Genomic DNA, 20,995 nt, shown 5'->3' with positions numbered 1-20,995 from the left:
GCTTTCAAACGCTAGAGCCTGGCCAGACCCAGCCTGTCCCCAGTACCAAGTCTTGCTGGTGGATACTGTAACCTGGGCCAGCTCAGTTTCTACCCATCCCTGGCCCATGATAACTGGCAGGTGTGATAGCCTAGCTGGAATGGCCCATGCTCCAGCCTGGTTTCTTCACTTGGTGGTGAGTATATATTTGCTTGGCCCTGCCTGTTCAGCCCCTTGTACAACCAACGCACATGTTTGCAAACAGGTAGAGCTAACCTGCCCACCTTGCCCACCTAGCCCAACCCCCAGACCTGGATCATGTGCTCACCAGCAGGAGCTATGACCCAGCAGGAGAGTTTCCTAAGTTCTCTCACTCTGCCTACTCCCAGACACGGATCTCACTCATGTCAGTGGGTGCTAGGGCCTTGCCCGGCATAGCCTGCCCCTCCATCTTGGCCTTATGAATGTTGCTGCCTGGCCTGCACACCCTCTTTTAGGATGCATATGCTGGTGCTGGAGCCTGGACCTGCCTGGATTCTTGGTGTCTGTACCCATGAGTGTTGACAGGTTCTATGATCACACCTAGCTCAACCCATCACCCTCCCAGCTCTTGATCTAACCAGTGGGACTTGCATTTCCACAGGTTTAGGCCCACATATCTCCCACAGAATCTACTCCTGAAGCTGGTTCTCTCACATGCTAATGTCATTGCCCTGCCTAATATGACCCATCCCTGTTCCGACATTCAGTCAGGCAGTGGGATCTAGCCCTGTCAGACAAATCCCCAGCCCTAACTTTTGCTTGGACTAGCATGTGGTGGTCAGCAATTTTCCTTACTAAGAATCCCTACTCAGGACTCCCATATGGGCTGGTGTATCAGTCTGACCCATACAGTGCTTCTGTTCTCTCCCCTCCAAACCACCATGTCTCGGGCTCCTCATTTTGCTGCAAGTGCAGTGTCCCTGTCACTGTGTGTCCTTCAGGATTCATTCATTACCTACATGTACAGTGACCTTATCCATGAATGTCCCTGGGTAACGATTCCACACCGCAGGACTCTAAAGCTTGCCCTTGGATGAAGCTAGCAGGTGAAGCCTGGCGCCAGTTGGTGCTTTGGCTACCCACAATCCCAGGATTCACTCAGCACTTGGCATCAATGGCTGTTGCTAGTGCTCCAAGTATTGAGTCTGAGCTGACTCAGGTGCCCCTGGCAGCCGCCATGCTGCAGGCAGCTCCATTCACACAGCCTTGAGGTCTCGACTACATATCTTAAAAAAAAAAAAAAAAAAAAGAAGAAGAAGAAGAAAAAGAATATGCAGCTATGATGACACACTGGTATAGTTAACACATATTTGGCATTAACCAGGGCCAGGATGCTACCAGCTCCTAGCTGATTTTCTCCCACCTGTGTAACCCTTACCTAGGTACAGTGCAAACGAGGCAGCTGCCTAAAGCTGGGGTGTTTAATATCTTCTGAATAGATTTTAGTGTAAAGGGATGATTCTGATTTCTAAAAAAAAAAAATGCAGTGAATTTTGATCAATATGTATTTGAATAATATCATAGGACACAGTGTTTTATTTAAGTATATGCACAGCATCAGCTGAGTAAACCAGGTACCCAGGCTTTCCGTGTGTGTGTGTGTGTGTGTGTGTGTGTGTGTGTGTGTGTTTTACAGCACACAGGGTCCTCCGTTCCAGTTGCCTTATCATTGTGAACTGCAGTCACCACGCACTGGGATGGAACACTGGATCTTGTTCCTTCTGTCTCTCTTTACTGCCTTTCTACCTCCTTCCTAGCCCTGGTCTTCACTCTGACCAACCCGTAGCAATCACAATTCTAAGTTTGCAGCTATGTTTTAACATTTATAAATGATAACATGATAGTTTTTCTACATTTGCCTTAGTTTATTTCACTACATTACATGTTCATCTATTTTGTAACAAATAAGAATTTATTGTTTTTAATGACTGAATGCAGTCTCTTGGCATTCATTAGGTTTCACTATTAATAACATCAGGGGAACAAATGAAATCTACAATCAAAATTAATTTAGTATCTTTTTTAGTATACTAATTTAGTCTATTTTTATTTCTGTGACTTTTATTTCCTTACCTTGTCTACTTTTGTGTGAATATTAAATTATATAACAATAAAAAGTAGTCATTCTAATTTGGTTACGTATCTTAGAGGAAATGCTTTTGGTTTTTTGGCATTCAGTTGTGTAATGGCTATAGGTTTGTTGCCTGTAGATAATATTTTATTGAGGCCTATTTCTGTGTACCTCAACTGAGGTATATTTGGATATATTTATATTTTTGTAGATTTCCTCAACTTACATATATAAGTTATTGCAAAATAAATGTAGAAATACATTGAGTGCTTTCTATAAGATACTTTTAATGATGCTTGTCCTTCATCCTGTTTATCTGAAATATTTGGTTTTGATTTTCATTTATTGGCCCATTTTCTACATTCTCTAGCTAGGTGCACCTTGGTTAGTACATGTAAGCTTATTGATGTGATGTTTCTTTTATTTTACTTTTGTTATAGGAATATTTTTATTAAAGATTTTATTTATTGCAGAATCAGATATATAGAGTGGAGGAGAGACTTAGAGGAAAATCTTAGGTCTCATGATTTCCTCCCCAAGTGGGGAAGCCTGGGCTGCTGGATTATAACCGGTGGCCATATGGGATCCTGGTGCATGCAATACAAGGACTTTAGCAACAAGGCCACCGCACTGGGCTCTATGATAAGAATTTGACATCTATTTTATCATGTGTATTGGTCTTTGATTTTTTAATGATTTTAAACTAGATTTCTGGACTATAAGCAATTATTTCAGAAGAAGCTTAAAGTAAATATGTACAGAACTAATTGTACAGCAATGGAGCTTGACCTTTACTGAGCAATTCCATCTTTTTTTTCCCCTATTTTAAACAGTCAGACATAGTTGAAGATCTTTTTTTTTTTTAATCTATTTTATTGTATTGTTGACAATCTTTACATAGTTAATTACACTTAAAGGAAAAAGAAGAAAGAGAAAAAAAAGAGAGAGAAGAGAAAAAAAAAGGTTCAGGGGGGTAGGGAAGTGGGTAATGCTATTATGTCAATATTGTTTCCATCATGTATCTGAGGTAAAGGGGGATATTGAGGGAGAAGCCCCACCTGGCTTCCCGCCCACCCCAAGTCCCGGATGTGGGGTATGCTCTGAGATATGTGCTCAAGTGGTGTTAATAGTTCTCCTGTTATGAATCGCTGCCAGTTTCGCTCGATGAGGTCATCCACTGATTGATATGGTCCATCATAAAGTCTCCGTTTGCCCCATATTTCGCTGCCAACATATAGCTGAGATGATTGTCCTGTTCTGTCTTCTGTCTTTTCTTGGTTAGAGTTCTGAGTCCAGCAGTTCAAGTGGGGAGATCTCCAAAGATACTTTGAGGTATTCCCAGATTAGTTTCTTGTATGTTCTAGCAAGCACAGGGCCCGGCACAGTCCATCACCCCGATCAGCTGGTGGTTGCAATTGCTGTGTTGGTTTTGTTTTCAGTCCCGAGTTGCACTGGAACCAATGGGTGTTGCAGTCCAGTCTGGTTCGGCCGTTACATCAACCAGTGGGAGCTGCAGCCTAGTCGGGGCGACCCACAATAACCCCCACCAAGCCTGCCCCCTACTCTGGTTTACCAGTATGTGTAGCAGAAGACCAGTCTGTCCCATATCCCATTTGGCTCTGGTACTTGTCAATGGGTATTAAAGCTTAGTTCTATCTAACCAACTCAACCATCCAGCATTCACAGATGTTGTTGAGTGCCTCTCTATCTAGCCATCCCAGCCCCTGTCCTAGTTTTCATGCCCTCCCACGGGAGTAGTGACCCAAGAGGGGGGAACCCACTTTTCCCTCCCAGGTCGCTCTGTCCCGGTTTATGCACTCTTTAGGTGGTCCTGTGATTTGACTCGACAGAATTAGTTCCCAGTGCCAGCTTCTGCCAGCTGATGCTGCGGCCCTGATCTAGTCCACATGCAGCGCACAAGTGTTGTAGCCTTGCTTAGTCGGGTCTGTCTCTATCCCAGCCCACGCTCTCCAGTGGGAGTGGCTGTCCAGCGAGGGGACCAGCCCCTTAATCCCCCCGCCAGCTCTGCCCCTCCCTTCCTTCCTGGATCTCACGTGTGCTGGATGGGTGCTGCATTCATATCCAGTACAGGCATCCACGCCCTGGCATTCCATAATGTGTGCTGGTTTTGTCGCAACCAAACCTGGCCCATCCCACACCCTGTTCTGGTGATCGGATTTGCCAGAGGATGACATGAACTGATTCAGCCTGGTCTGCTCCTGACCCATGCTGAATGTGTGCCAGTGGAAACTTTCCATGGCCTATTCTGGGCTGTTTCCTATCATGCTTCTTGCGCTTACCTGCAGGGACTGTGTCCTGCCAGAGGAGTTGCCCAGGCTCCTCCATCAGAACCCCTCCCAGTGCCAGATGTTGCGCTTGCCAGGGGGTTCTTGAGCCAACCCTACTTGGTTCACCTCCTGTCCTAGCAGGAACAGTGGCTTTTCCTCGCTGGCTTTCACCCCATTCTGGTTCTTGTTGTTGGATGTTTCAGCCCGGCCATGGCTCGTCCATACCCACATACAGCTCACACATGGCTCAGAAGGGTGTTGAGACCCAGCCTAGTCAGTCCCACACCTGTCCTGTTTCTCCATAACACCAGATGGTGTTCGGATCTGAACCGGCCTGGTGCATCCAATCCCAGCCCACACTAGTGCCTCGGGTGACTACAACTGTTTCTTAGATAGAACGCAGCCCCCATTCCAGCGCATACACCCCTTGGTGGGGAACTCATCCCAGTTGTGATGTCCCCTTACCTCCCATATTGAGCCTATTCCTAGCCGTAAATCACACACCTGCACGTGGTTGCTCTGAGGACCATTAGGTGCTAGTCTGCTAGACAAGCCGGAGCTTATCTTTTACTTGATAGGCGTTCAAAGCTCAGCATTATTAAGGGATTGGAAGTTCTTCAAAGGAAGAGTTACTGGCATTGGGGATCTATAGGATTGACTCAGATCACAGATAGAGTGGGGTCCGCCTAGAGCTATCTGAGCAGCGATTCAGACATCCATTACCCCAGAGCTCCCCGGCTGGGTGGCCAGCAAGCACAGCCTGGTGCCACATGGCGCACTGGCCGCCCGGGCCCAGCCTGCCATGAGCCAAGAGCTCATGGCGGGCTGGGGTCGGGATTCGAGCTAGACGTCCTCTCCCGCAGCCCTCGGCTCGCCTCTGGCAGCCGGAGGTTCAAGCCCACAGGCCCAAGGTTGCGCCCCTCCCCAATCCCGTTCACCGCCCAATGAGGGCGGTGGGTGGGCCCCGGACATGCCCAGTCACGGAGGCCTCCCCCCTTGGCGTACTCACCCCGGAAGGAAGCAGGCTTCGCACCCAGGCACGTCCGGCCCAGCCCACCATGAGCCACGAGCTAGACGTCCTCTCCCGCAGCCGCTCCATAGTTGAAGATCTTCCTACTGCTGATTCAATCTAGTTTAGGAATCGAAGTATTGCTAGACTCAGCATAATTACAGAATTGTTTTCTTCGTTTTAATTTTTTACAGTAACTCTAGAAAATTCGGTGTTAATTTGGTAGAATTTAGTAGTGAAGACACCTAGTGTTGACCTTTGGTTTGAAAAAATTTTATTCCTTTTTCATTATTAACTGCCAGTTTTCTCAAGTTTTTTGGTATCTTTTTATTCAGTTTGTAGGCTAATGCTAAGTATCCAGAAATTAAGCCTTTCTCATGATTTATTTGTTTATAACTACTGTTCATAGTCCCTAGTGATCCATTGCACATACATTTTTCTAGTAAAGATTTATTTTATCAGGCCTGGCGTGGTGGTCTAGTCGTGAACATGCCGGGATCGCATAGGTCTCCAGTTCTAATCTCGTCAAAGCCACAACGCATCCAGCTCCCTGCTTGTGGCCTGAGAATGCAGTCGAGGACAACCCAAAGCCTTGGGACCCTGCACCCGTATGGGAGACCTGGAGGAGATTCCTGACTCCTGGCTTCAGATTGGTGCAGCATGAGCCATTGCAACCACTTGGGGAGTGAATCATTGGACGGAAGATCTTCCTGTGTATCTCTTCTCCTCTCTGTATGTCTGACTTTGCACTTTAAAAAAATTGTTTAAAAATAAATTTACCGATATACAAGGCAGTACTATAGAGAAAGAGGGAGAGTTAGAGAGATCTTCCTTCTGTTTTATCCCTCTCCAAGTGACCACAGTGATTAAAGCAGGACCAGTTTGAAGCTTCTTCCCAGTTCTCCCAGATCAGTACAGGGAATCAAGCACTTGCAGCATCCTCTGCATTCCCACATGCACTAGAAGGGGTAGCTGGATCAGAAATAAAGCAGCTGGGCCTGGCACGATAACCTAGTGGGTAATGTCCTTGCCTTGCACATGCTGGGATTCCATATGGGTGCTGGTTATAATCCTGATGGCCACACTTCTCATCCAGCTCCCTGATTGTAGCATGGGAAATCAGTGGTGGATGGCCCAAAGCCATGGGACGCTGCATCTGTGAGAGACCCGGAAGAAGCTCCAGGCTCCTGGCTTCAATTTGGCTCAGCTTGGGCAATTGTGGCCACTTGGGGCGTGAATCAGCAAATGCGTGATCATCATATCTGTCTCTCATTTCTTAAAAAAGTATCAGGCTTTCCAATAAAAATAGATACATGTTTATTTTTAAAAAATAGAGAGAAAAAAATGCAGCAGCCAGGTGGGATCTACATGGGAAGAATATATCCCAAGCAGTGGCAGAATGCACTTTGTCCAGACAGCCCTGATCCATTGTATTTCTGAGATATCAATTGTAATATGTTTTTCTTCTCTTTGATGTTATGTACTTGAGCCTGCTTTTTGCTTCATCTAGCAAAAGTTTTACTGATTTTGTTCTCCTTTTAAGAACAATAAATGCTTCCTTTATCTTCAGTATTGCTGAATATAGTTTTTATTTCTTCATTAATCGTTATTTTGAATTTCCTTATTGTACTCCTAGACTTGGCTTCTTATTTTTGTGAGGCTTGGAGATCAGTACTTAGGATGCTTATTTCATATTTTTGTTGTTATAGTTCAGGTGTTGACCATGTAAATAGAAAACTTTTGATTTCTATATTTCTCTGATGATGGCCGGTTCTTTCTCATTAGCAATAGGAAGTATGGTTACAAATAAGAGTGTGCTTTGGTTGCCATAAATATATAGTATAGAATGTGTGTCTTGAATCACAGTAATTTTTTTCTTATGGCTCTTTTTAAAATTTTATTTTGATGGTGTTTACGCAGCTGAGAAGGGAGCATGCACACGTGGATACTGATTAAGCTAGGAAGGATGGAGAATTAGGTGGAAGTGGATGAGACCATTGTTTCCAAATGTTCTTCTTCCTGTGTCTGGGGGATGGTGGGGTGTAGGAGAGAATCTACCCCCAGAATGGTTGGGGGAAGGACAGAGCATGGCCTGGCTGCTTGAAGGCAGCTTGAGCTTGCCTGGGTTGTTTTAATGAAGGACATTGCAATGGATATAAAGTGGTATATCATAGTGGTTGCCATTTTCATTCACTTAATGATCAATCATGCTGAAAATCTTTTTGTGCTACTTAATTGGCCTTTTGGTTATCTTCTTTGTAGAAATATATTTAGTTCTTTGTCCATTTTGGTATCTGTTTTTATTGCTTTTGACTTTCAGGATTTTCCTGCCAACATGCCCGAGACGACCAGAGGATGTGGTATCAGTGTTCTTGGGCTGTGAGAACCACTGGGGACAGTCTGAGGGATCATGTCCACTTACTATAATGTGATCACAACTCATTCACTAGGAAAGGAGACAGCAGAATGGCAGTCCCGGACAGCCCTCCCACACAACAATGACACTGTAATTGACTAGAAGGCATGTCTATCCCTTTAGAACCTCCAATCAAGTCACAGATCAAGCACTGCAAACATGGCTATAAGCCATGCCTCAGGTCCTAGACATGGGGGATGCTAGTCGTGCTCACCAGGTAGCATTTGAGTTGACAATCATACTTATACTGTAATACATTCTTATTAAATTTGTGACTGATGAGCAAATTAAATGAAGATTGTCCTGTAACTCTACTATACATTGAACTTAATAATATTTTCAGTGTCACAACTATGTTTACTGTGGTGTAAATATTCTTAAAAGCAGTCCACACTGAATGTGCTGTAGTGTGTGAAGAGTAGTGAAATTTTGATGACTACAAATCAACCTGTAATGCCATTGTTTAGGTACAATTTGTGAAATGTATTTTTTTATTTTGATTGGAAAGTCAGATTTACAGAGAGAAGGAGAGACAGATCTTCCAACCACTGGTATAATTCCAAAGTGGCTACAATGGCTGGAGCTGCTAGAGCTGAGTTGATCTGAGCCAGGAAATTCTTCCAGGTTTCCCACCCAGGTGCAGGGTCCCATGGCTTTGGGCCTCCTTCTACTGCTTTCTGAGGCCACAAGCAGGGAGGAAGATGGGAAATGACCAACCAGGATATGAACCAGTTCCATAGGAAGAAGAAATAGAAAATTTGGAAACAGTGAGCACATCAACTTTTCCCTAAGCCTTCAACCATCCCAGCCTGATCATGTATGTAAACGTCATCCACAATAAACAAAAAAATTCATCAGAATATGAATCAGTTCCATAGGAAGAAGAAATAGAAAATATGGAAACAGTGATCCCATCAACTTTTCCAGAATCCTTGAGCCTTCCTACCCTTATCATTTATGTAAACTTCATCCACAATAAACAAAGAAAATTCACATATATGTGTATATTTATGTGTGTGTATACATATAGATGTATATATGTATATATGTAAATATATATTTGTTTTGGAAAAGCAGATATGCAGAAAGAAGGGGATACAAAGATTCTCCATCTGCTCTCACTCTGAAAGAGTTGCAATGGAAGGAACTGGGCCGATGAGAAGCTGGAGGTTCTCCGGGACCCACCACACAGGTTCAGGGTCCCAAGGCTTTTGGCTGTCCTTTACCACATTCCCACACCACAGGCAGGGTGCTGGCTAGGAAGTGGATTAGCCAGGACACAGACTGGCCACCTCTGTGGCATCCCGGTGCATGCAATGTGAGGGCTTTCACCCCTTGGCTATTGTGCCATGCTCCTTTTTCAATTTCTTTATATCTGGTTTTCAAATAAATAAATGATTTTAAAATGGGGAAACAAAAAATTACAAATCTAAATAGAAGTCGTGTTCCATTAGGAAATAATAGGATTTTGTTTTTTGTTTTTTTCTAAAGAGAATATACTTGTGTATTATGAGCTTTTTGCATTATTAGGGTTTCTGTATCATTCCTTTTTTAAAGATTTACTTTTATTGCAAAGTCAGATATACAGAGAGGAGAAGAGACAGACAGGAAGATCTTCCATGTGATTATTCATTCCCCATGTGACCACAACTGCTGGAACTGCACCGATCTGAAACCAGGAGCCAGGAACTTCTTTCTGAGTCTCCCACATGGGTGCAGGTTTCCCAAGCTTTGGGCCATCCTTGATTGCTTTCTCAGACCACAAGCAGGGAGCTAGAAGGGAGAAGTGGAGCTGCCAGGATTAGAACTGGCAGCATATGGAACCCCAGAATGTTCAAGGCAAGGTGGCTAGGCCACCACGCCTGGCCCTCTATATCACTCTTAATAATTTGTCAAATATCAGGACACAGGAAGTTCCATGTGTTGTTCAAATTGGCAACTTTTATGTTTCAAGCTCCTTGTGACATTAACAACATATACATTCTCTGTTTAGTCAAGAGATGATCAAATTACCTCAGCACATAGTTCTCAAAATGTAGCCATTTGGGAGGTCAAAATCACAATGAGATATCTCAACCCTGTCAGAATGACTATTATTTGGAAGAAATTGGTAACAAGTACTGGTGAGGAAGTAAAAAATGGGAACTTTTATACATTTCTTAAAGGTTTGAAAATAAGATTGCTGGGCTCAGAAGAGTGAACTAGCAAGTAAATTCCTTTCCTTGAATGTGCCAGGATCCCATATGTGCACCTGTTCCAAGCCCAGCAGCCTTGCTTCCCATCCAGCTCTCTGCCTGTGGCCTGGAAAAGTCGTCTATGTTGGCCCAAAGCCGTGGGACGCTGCACCTGCATGGGAGACCTGGAAGAGCTCGATGTTCCAGGCTTTGGATCAGCACAGCGCTAGCCATTGAGGCCACTTGGGCAGTGAATCATTAGATGGAAGACCTTCCTGTCTGTCACTCTTTGTGTATCTGACTTGGCAATAATAATAAATAGACCTTTAAAAAAAAAAGCTTAGGGCCCGGCGACGTGGCCTAACGGCTAAAGTCCTCGCCTTGAAAGCCCTGGGATCCCATATGAGCGCTGGTTTTAATCCCGGCAGCTCCACTTCCCATCCAGCTCCCTGCTTGTGGCCTGGGAAAGCAGTTGAGGACGGCCCAGTGCATTGGGACCCTGCACCTGCGTGGGAGACCCGGAAGAGGTTCCAGGTTCCCAGCTTTGGATTGGCATGCATTGGCCCATTGCGGCTCACTTGGGGAGTGAAACATCGGATGGAAGATCTTCCTCTCTGTCTCTCCTGCTCTGTGTGTATCTGGCTGTAATAAAATGTATAAATCTTTAAAAAAAAAAGCTTAAATAAAAAAGATTAAATTTCAATAAAGTTGCTGTAAGTTTTCAATCTCACTACTAGTTGTATTTTCTGAGTTATGAAGACATTGTATGAAAGAGATACCATCTTTTTTATAACAGCACTATTCATAATACACTAGATGTGGAATGAATTGAGGTGTCCATCATTAAATAATTGAATAAGGAAAACATAGTATATGTGTACAGCAACCTGCTTTTCCGCTGTGAAAACAAAATTCTGTGTATTGTATTAAAATGAGTGTAACTAGAGTGCATGATGTCAAGTGAAATATCCTAAATGCAGGGCCTGGCGGTGTGGCCTAACAGCTAAAGTCCTCGTGTTGAATGCACCAGGATCTCATATGGGCACCAGTTCTAATCCCGGCAGCACTACTTCCCATCCAGCTCCATGTTTGTGGCCTGGGAAAGCAGTCGAGGCTGGCCTAAAGCTTTGGGACCCTACACCTGCATGGGAGACCTGGAAGAGTTCCTGGTTCCTGGCCTTGGATTGGCACAGCACAGGAAGTTGCACTCACTTGGGAATTAAATCATCGGACAGAAGATCTTCCTCTATGTCCCTCTTCCTCTCTGTATATCTGACTTTGTAACAAAAATATATAAATCTTTAAAAAAGAGAAAACATCCTAAATACAGAGAAAAAATATGGTATTTTATTATGTAGAGTAGCTTAAAGAAACACAAGCAGCAACAATAAACATGGGGAAAAAACAATGGTGTATATCGGTGTTGATGCAAACATGATTTGTTACATTTGATTTATATCTTTGTCACACAGCGAATGATGATATCCTCCTGTAGCTTAAATGATATGTGTTTGTAAATTGTATGATTGAAACATCTTTTCATTTCATTATGTTTATAGTGCTTTCCTATCAAATTGGTCATTTTGCTATTCTTTGAATCACTCAAAAATTAAAATCTTGAGTACAATGTGAATTTAAACATCTTATTTCAAATTCTTAAGAGAGTAACAGGGAAAAGGGAAGATTCAAAAGAAGTATCATACTATTAAATGTATCTGTATCTACTGCATTAGCTGTTTTTATGTTAAAACCAGTAAATAAATTACTGGAACAAAAGGCAAACCCAGAAAATTTGTAAATGTTAAAGGGCATAAAAAAAGGATTAAGGGCCCGGCCGCATGGCCTAGCGACTAAAGTCCTCGCCTTGAAAGCTCCGGGATCCCATATGGGCGCTGGTTCTAATCCTGGCAGCTCCACTTCCCATCCAGCTCCCTGCTTGTGGCCTGGGAAAGCAGTCAAGCACAACCCAGTGCTTTGGGTTCCTGCACCTGCATGGGAGACCTGGAAGAGGTTAAGTAGAAACTTTTAATATGTGCATACTCAAAAGCAAAAAAAGAAAAATATATACAGTTTTATATTTATACACTAGAATTACATGTATCTATATTTCATATTTTTTGACTTTTGAGTATGTACATATATACATTATTGATATATATGATCATATATATATTTAATTACAGTATAAGCTGAAGGAAATATTTACTCATGCAAGTAAATTTCAAAAATATTTTCAGTATTTCATTATTTCACTTTGAAATAAGAAAATGGAATCTTATTATTGCTTTATATTTTTAAGCATCTCAGCATGTATGAGGAAATTATTAGCAAGCTGCTCAATAGTTTTCTCATTATCTTGTGCAATAGTAAGCATTTTTCTTAATTATTAATCTAGCATGATTTTTACCTAATGTGTATCTAAAGATTGCACAATGAACTCATTTTATGCTTATTATAGAAAACAGTCTGATACAGAATAATAATGGAATTGTGGCTTCAAAATTGCAAATATGATACGAACAGAATGTTTTATTTCTCCCTTGTTGCCAGATAGATTGTAAATTAAGCTGCATTCCTAGAAGTTGCAAATTAAACACACACAGAAGAATTAAACTCAGATTAGTATTATAGGTCCTGAGTTAATATTTCAGCTCAGTGTCAATATGGTTACTTATGTTATTTTATTTGAAAAGTAGAGTGGCAATAAAGGAAACACAGAGTCATATCTTCTACTTGGAGAGCTATTCTAGCAATGCCTTCAGGAGCGGTTCATTAGAATGAGAGTCTTTAGAGAAAACAACCTTCACGCAAATAAGGAATATTCTGTTGTAGTTTTGGAATTGCAAGAGTAATAAAGCACAAGATATTTTCATTTAACTGTTACTCTGTGATGCTGTATGATTTGTAAATTAAACTACATCCATAGAAGTTGCAAATTAAGTATACAGAGAATGTTCTGTCAGTGTTTCTATTTAATGATCCAAAACTGAGGAGACATGTGCTGTTACAGGTGTTGGTGTCATTTGAAGATGTGGCTGTGGACTTTACCCAGGAAGAATGGCAGACAATGGACAATACTCAGCGGACCCTGTATAGGGAGGTGATGCTTGAGACCTATAACAATCTGCTGTCCTTGGGTGAGTGAAGTTCTGTCATGCCTTAAAGAACACTGCTGTATAGTTTGCTACTGAAAGAAGAGTTTATAAAGTGTAGTAGTTGGTAGGACTAATGGTGATTTTGGAAAATCTACATCATTCTCCATGAACAGGGTACTCCATGACAAAGCCTGATGTGATCTTCAAGTTGGAGCAAGAATCAGCACCATGGAGAGTGGAGAACTCTGTCAAGCAGAGACTTCCAGGTAGGTCAGCACATACTGGGCAGGGAAGTTGATACTTCTTTCAGTAAATGTTGAATGGAATTATGTTTGATTTTTAATTTAGCTTTCTTCCAGGACAGCCGCTGAGACAGGCATTCTACAGTCTCCATGTATAGGTTTATTCTAGCAATTTGCCAGGCTGTCACTCATATATGAGTCTTTTCATAATCCCAAACACTTGAATCCCATCTGCCACCTCCCAAGATACATTTTCAGGAAGTTGTTTTTAAAGCAGGTGCCAGCAAAAGATGAATTAGTGCTAAGATAGGATGTAAGATACCCCAAGCCTTATTTTGAATTTTTATGCCATATTTTCTGTCGTATCGCACTTTAAGTTAAATACGCAATCTCATGTAACTGAAATTTTCATTTTGAAAAATAGAGATTATGTTAAGGCATTAATAGATGAGATGTAATACTATAAAAATGCTCATAAATATCCACATTTTACTAATATTAAAATGTCTTGTAGCTAGAATGGCAACAAATCTCATTGGCTTCACTGGAGCATTTGAATAGAAACAATTAGATGTGATTCATAGATATGGTTACTCTTTTCCTCATTTCAGATCCCCATGGAAAGAATGAGCTGCTTGGATCTACTCAGAAAGGTCAAGAGATAATCTTCAGGCAAGTTGTAATCACAAAAATTATAGAATAACTGAAAAGAGAGCGGCATTGCCACAAAGATGCTTAGCATTAGCTCTGGCCATAATTGCAGCACAATATGAGATGGAAATTGAACAAAAATGAGACTTGAGAAATAGGATTTCATTCTTTCTTTTTACTTTTATTTTTTTCATTTGCAGATAATAGTTTTATGTGCAAAGTGACCAGGTGAATGTAGAATGCAGAGGGAATCAAATAGCATTTCTTAGGAGAGAGCCAGAAGATGGTGTGCCTCTTGAATGGAGACAGCAAAATTTTTCAGAAAGGTCTTAGGTTTCTAAGTATCCCCTGAGCATTCCTAGTCTGGACAGGAACCTATGGGTAAGACACTTCCCATTGCATTGGTTGTCTCTCAACCAGCAAGGAAATAGCTGCTACTACACAACTTCAAATCTGCACCGGCCATTCTATGGCTGTTAGGCAGCCACATGAGTGACAAAGTTGAAGAAACTGGCTTTTTCTCAACGCATGTATGAAATGTAAAGGGGATCATCCATGTTTTTATTGTATTTTTGACAACCTTTACATAGTTAATTAGGGTAAAGAAATTCAAGGGTTACAGGAAAATGGGCAAGACTAATATTTCCATGTTGTTTCCTTCATATATCTGAAGTAAAAGGAGATTTTAAGGGAGAAGCCCACCCAGTCTCCCACCCAGCCTAGGTCCCTGATGTGGGGCATGCTTTGAGGGTCTTGCTCAAGTGGTTTTGGTAGTTCACCAGTTATGAATTGCTGCCAATCTCGCCATTCCAAGCACGATGAGGTCATTGAAGAATGCACTGGTTGACATAATCCAACATAGAGGCTCCAATGCCCAGTTTTTTACTGGCAACATATAGCTGAGGTGGTTGATTGACTTGTTCTGTCCTCCGTCTTTTCATGAGTCTGGCATTTCGATTAGGTGGATTCCCAAAGAAACTTTGAGGTGTTCCCAGACTAGATTCTTGTGTGAACTAGCAAGTACAGTGCCCGGCACAGTCTATCACCATGATCAGCCTGTGGTTGTAATGGCTGGGTTGGTTTTGTTTCCATCCCTGTCTTCCACTGGAACCAATGAGTGTTGCAGTCCAGCCTGAATCCAGTCCACATCATACTCAGCCCTCACATAAACCAGTGGGAGCTGCAGCTTAGTCAGAGTGACCCACAATAATCCCCACCAGGTCTGCCCCCTACCCTGTTTTGCCAGTATGTGTAGTAGACTCATCCAGTCTGTCCCACATCCCATTCGGCTCTCATACATATCATTGGGTGTTAAAGCCTTGTTCAATCTAACCAGCTCAGCTATCCAGCCTTCATGGATGTTGTTGAGTGCCTTTCTGTCTAACCACCCCAGCCCCTGTCCTGATTTTTGTGCCTTCCTGTTGAAGTGGTGACCCAGAAGTAGGATCCCACTATTTCAACTCCCACTCCCGGATTATGCACTCTCCAGGTGGTTCCGTGGTTTGACTTGACAGAATTAGCACCCAGTGCCAGCTTCTGTCAGTTTCTACTGCGACAAAGCCCCAACAGTTCTCACCCACTCTAATTGTATATTGCAGCAGATGGAACAATCACCCCAGCCTGGCTTTTCCCTGATCTAGTCTACATGAGGCCCACAGGTGCTGTAGCCCTGCCTTGTCTGATCTGCCTCCATCCCAGCTCATGCTCTCCAGTGGGAGAAGCTATCCAGCAAGGGAACCACGCCCCCCATGTTTCCCCTGCTGGCTCCACTCCCTCCCTTCCTGGTTCTCACGTGTGCTGCTTGGGTGCTGTAGTCACATCCAGCATGCGTCACCTCACCATGGCATTCCATAATGTGTACTGGTTTTTGTTGTAACCAATTCTGGCTCGACAAACCCTCTGTTCTGGTGTTTGGATTTGCCAGTGGACGACATGTAGTGATTCAGCCTTGTCTGCCCCCAAGCCTTGCCAGGACTATCCCATGTAATCGCACAGTCATGATTGGTCAGTTTTAGCAGCTAACATTCAAAATGAGCAAGTTGGCAGGCTTGTAATGGTAGATTTCAAGCAAGCAACTTTCGAAAGGTACAAATTGATGGACTATAGGGCAATGACTCTTATCAAACACCAGGGACCTCCTTCCTGAGGAGTGGTCTACCTACATGACCTGCCAGGTGTCCTGCTGGGTGGATGTCATGTGAACTATCAGGCCAGGAGTTCACACAGCTCCCAGACAAGCAGTTAAGGCAGAATCACAAAAGCAGAAAACATCTAGATTCTTCAAAAACACGTGACCACGAGAGCGAGTCCCTCCCTATCATGGGCCTTTATAGGGGCTTGCGAGGGGAGTGGTTGCAAAAAAAATGCAATACCACCCCCTCTCAGTTCCTGGTGATAATAGGTGAATGTCACAGGTGGGCAGAAGGGAAATCCCAGATGGCGTGGGGGTGTGGCAATCAAGCTGGTGACACTGAACTGGCTGCCTAGCCCATAACATTGGGAGAAGGAAGGCACAAGTCTCAGCCTTTTTTCTGGGTGAGATGGCAGACATTATTATCTATTGTGAATAAGTTTGTTTCTCTTTGCCCTTGGGGTGACTCATGTGAATACCTCCCCGAGATGGTGCATAAAAACTCAAATCAAAGTGAATATTTTTTACTGACTGAACTCTCATCCCTCCCACAATGTGGAGAAGACAACGTGAAGCATAAAAAAGGAGGCCAAAACTAAGGTCCCATGTGAAATAGTTGGGATTCAGGATCCACTTAGTTAGGATCAAGTTATGCAGAAAATTGGCCTATTCTGTGGACTGTCCATCCAACAGTTTTCAAAATACAAAGACCCAGAGACTTGCTTCTAAAATGAAAATTGACATGATTGCAAAAGTGAAAAAGGCAGTTGGTGGTTAGTGCCTCTAACATCCTAAACTTTTATACTTCCTATCTCCACCCCCTATGTCCTCAAAGCACAATCAGTCGGGAGGCTTAGCTGGAGCCAGGCAGTAACTGGGGATTACGTGTCTGTGGGCGGGTGTGTTCATGTTTGTGCAGAGGCACGGGATGCCAACGATCATAGCCACAAGTTTAGTAAAAACCTTGTGGAGTCTTCTGTCATAATTTCAGCCACATAGCTCTTTTTTTATGAGCCGAAAGCCTTTTCTAAGTCCCATATTGTGCACTGAAACAAATGTTACAGGAAAGCTCGGTGATTCTTTTCTTTAACTTAGTATAGAATCATAAGATTGTGGAATAGTTTGGAAGGATGGGATTTACAGGAATTGGGAGAAAACAGAGGAGTGAGTCTTTTTTTTCCAGTTATATATCCTGATTCATTAACCAATGGTTCTGACAACATTCAAGTTGCTAATTGGGTGTCTCCAATTTCAAGAAGCACACCACCACTTAGTTTTCTCTCGAGAAATGTTTTCCCCTTCCCTCCTCTTCCCCTGCTCACATGACCACTTTGCAAATAAAACTTCTCTGTCTCTAAAATGATAAATTGAAGAAATGACTTTGAGATCCAGTTTCTGTATCCACCTCCTGAATGTGAGCAACTGGTATTTAGCAGAAATCTACATACTTTCTCTATCCTCATGTACACTTGTTGCTCCTGGGAGGACCTGAGCCAGATTGGAGTCCATGCTTGGAACGCTAGGTTCAGCCACTATGGCCATTTGATGAGCTGGGCCTTGGCCTGTCTGGACTCAAGAGGCTCCGCCTTTTCTGCTGAGTACAGTGGGAGCAGATACCTTGGGAACGAGGCAGGCCTAGGCTCTATCCACCTTCAACATCAAGAGGTGGGTTGGACTGAGGGAGTGCAACCTAATCATTATTTCATCAGTTGGGTTTCTGTGTATTATGTGTGTGTGTGTGTGTGTGTGTGTGTGTGATTTAATTGCACTGAATGTGTGTGTGTATTAGATCATTAAGGAGAAATTTGTGTGATCATTTCCAAATTTTCTATTTTTCCTTCCTGTTTTAGGTCAGGGTTAAATGATATTCAGAGAAGCTATACCACGTCTCCTAACCATCCTAGTACTTCAGAATGGGTACTGGACCCCTGATACCAAACCAGGGTGTCAATGTGGCACACACCCTCCAAGGTTTCTGTCCAGGTGGTTCCAATAGTTCTGAAATGATGTCCATCTCACCAATACAAGCAAGAGGGAACACTTTCAATGTTCATTGGCTGACATGGTTGACCTTGGTGTCTCCTTTGTCCCGGATATTTGTTGTCATCATTTGGCTGGGATAGTTATTCAATCTCTTCTTTCTTAATATCTCTTGGAGGGTCCAGATGTGCTTTCCATGCCTCAGTGGGCTTCCATCTCCAGGTGGAGCCGGGCCAGTTGTCCAATACTCCTTTTCAGCCGAGGAGTACCAGTTCTTGCAAGTGCACCAAGACCTTGAACCAGTTGATTCTGCCCCAGTGGAGCACCACCCTCAGCAATCACTGAGCTAGCACCACCATGCAGGCATGTCAAGTATCCAAGCCAGGCGACCTGGCGCCTGCCACACCCTCTACTCCCAGGACTCACAGACCCAGGACTCATTGCACTGGCCAGCCAAGGACCCAGGCCAAGCAACATAAACTGCCACACATACAGCCACTGGGGCTCATCACACAGCTGTGCCCAAGGGCCCAGACAAGGCTACCTGGGTCCCATTGGATCTCCTGCACCCAGGGATCATGTGTCCAGCACCAACATCTCCCTGATTGCCATGATTTGCCTCTACTCATTTTCCACCAGCATGTGTTGCAGCGTGGCTCAGTCTAATCATCCCCAATTCCACTTTATGATGCTCTGTGCTGAAGCCTATCCATGTACAATCCATCTGGATGTTTAGGTGAAGATAGGCAGTGGCTGGGGATTATGTGAGTGTGTGGTTGTATTCCTCTTTGTGCAGAGGCATGAGGTGCCAAGGGTCATTTCCACAGGTTTAGTACGAATCTTGTGGAGTCTTCTCTTTGCTAAGTGCAACCTCATAGCTCTTGCATAAGAGCCAAAATTCTTCTTCAAGTCCCATATTATTCACAACCAAATGTTACCAGGAAAACTCGATGATTCTTTCCTTTAACATAGTATAGAAAAAGATAATGAAAAGCAGTTGTAGACCAAATTTTTACTGTTAATTGACCAGTTGAACTTGGAAGAGATGAGGAGAAAAGTTACTCCCCATGAGGGGCTCAAAAATCTGGTGCCTTTTGAATGGAGAGAAAATGATATCCTAGTTTATTTTAAATTTGCTTTTCCCACAGGAAGCCCGATGAAATACCATTTGAAAAGAAGCATGTCTCTAATGTCCCTGAGAACAACCTCGAGAGTGAGGAATTTCTCAGTCAGTTTGACAAGATCCACATTTCTAAGCAGTCCTTTGAACACAATGGAAATGAGAAAAATTTCAGCGGGAAGAAGATAGTCCTTATGTGTGAGCAAGTTTACCACAAAGACCCATGTAATCAGCAACCTGTCAGTGTGGGAGAAGCAATTCATGTTGGCTACTATAAATCTTGCCTTACCACCAAGCAGAGAACTGACACAGGAGACAATTTGTATGTGTCCAATGAGTGTAAAGAAAACATGTACCAGAAGTCAAAACTCATTAGAGATCAGATCCTTCGAAGTGCAGAGAATCCATATGAATGCAATGAGCACAGAAAAGCCTTTAACCAGCAAGTATCGCTAATTGGGCCACAGAGACTCAACACAAAAGAATCTTATGAATGTAAGGAGTGTGGAAAAGAGTTTCCTCATAAGTCAAGCCTGATCATTCATGAGAGGGTCCACACAGGGGAGAAACCTTATGAATGTAAGAAGTGTGGAAAAGTTTTTTCTCGTAAGTCGCACATGAATGCACATCACAGATTGCACACTGGGGAAAAACCTTTTGAATGTATTGAGTGTGGGAAATGCTTTTCTTACAAGCAACACCTCATTGAACATCAGAGAATCCACACTGGGGAAAAACGTTACGAGTGCAATGAGTGTGGAAAAGCTTTTCTTTATAAGTCAAGCATAATCATACATAAGAGAACCCACACTGGGGAAAAGCCTTATGAGTGTAGTGAGTGTGGAAAAGCTTTTTCTGCTAAGTCAAGCATTAGATCACATCGGAGAATCCACACCGGGGAAAAACCTTATGAATGTAGTGAGTGTGGAAAAGATTTTATTCGTAAGTCAAACCTCATTGCGCATCAGAGAATACACACTAGGGAAAAACCCTATGAATGTAGTGAGTGTGGGAAAGGCTTTCCTGATAAGCCACAGCTCTTTAGACATCAGAGAATCCACAGTGGGGAGAAACCTTTTGAATGTAGTGAGTGTGGAAAAGCTTTTTGTTACAAGTCAAACTTTAGATCACATCAGAGAATCCACACAGGAGAGAAACCTTATGAATGTAGTGAATGTGGAAAAGCTTTTCTTTATAAGTCAAGCATGATCATACATCAAAGAATCCACTCTAGGGAAAAGCCTTATGAATGTAGTGAGTGTGGGAAAGGCTTTCCTTGTAAGCCACACCTCATTAGACATCAGAGAATCCACACTGGGGAAAAGCCTTATGGATGTAGTGAGTGTGGAAAAGGCTTTTCTAATATGGCACAATTCATTAGACATCAGAGAATCCACACTGGGGAAAAACCTTATGAATGTAGTCAGTGTGGAAAAGCTTGTTCTCAGAAGTCACAGCTAATCAGACATCAGAGGGTCCACACAGGGGAGAAACCTTAAGAATGTAGTGTGTATCTACAAGCCTTTACTTACCAGACAGGTTTCATTCGACATAGGAGTATCCATACAGGATTAGAACCACATGAATGTAATGAGTGGAAAATCCTGTTGGAAGCAGTCAAGTTTTATTAAACATCTGAATTCACATGGGAAAGCAGAAATATGTTACATATGTGTTAAAATTCATGTACAAAGCTTTTCAGCACAGTGGAAACCATACATGCTTCAATAAATAGTATGTTCACAGAAATGAGCAAACACATAGCATTGACTGAAAAATCATTTTTCTGAAGTCAAT

The 20,995-nt window shown here is 42.9% G+C and overlaps 1 protein-coding gene across 1 annotated transcript in view; it reads left to right on the top strand.

Moving 5' to 3' along the window:
* The window catches only part of LOC131482840 (zinc finger protein 850-like), a gene marked incomplete at its 5' end in the record, with an annotated part of 447,409 nt that extends 426,712 nt beyond the window's left edge, over window positions 1-20,697 (top strand). Inside the window, one exon of the mRNA XM_058678706.1 lies at window positions 19,870-20,697. Coding sequence (XP_058534689.1) covers window positions 19,870-20,697 — 828 coding nt within the window. The remainder of the gene's footprint in view (window positions 1-19,869) is intronic.
* Between the last annotated feature and the right edge of the window lie 298 nt (window positions 20,698-20,995).

The sequence above is a fragment of the Ochotona princeps genome, chromosome 21, assembly GCF_030435755.1.
Source record: "Ochotona princeps isolate mOchPri1 chromosome 21, mOchPri1.hap1, whole genome shotgun sequence".
NCBI lineage: Eukaryota > Metazoa > Chordata > Mammalia > Lagomorpha > Ochotonidae > Ochotona > Ochotona princeps.
This window is presented reverse-complemented; position numbering and strand designations above follow the sequence as displayed.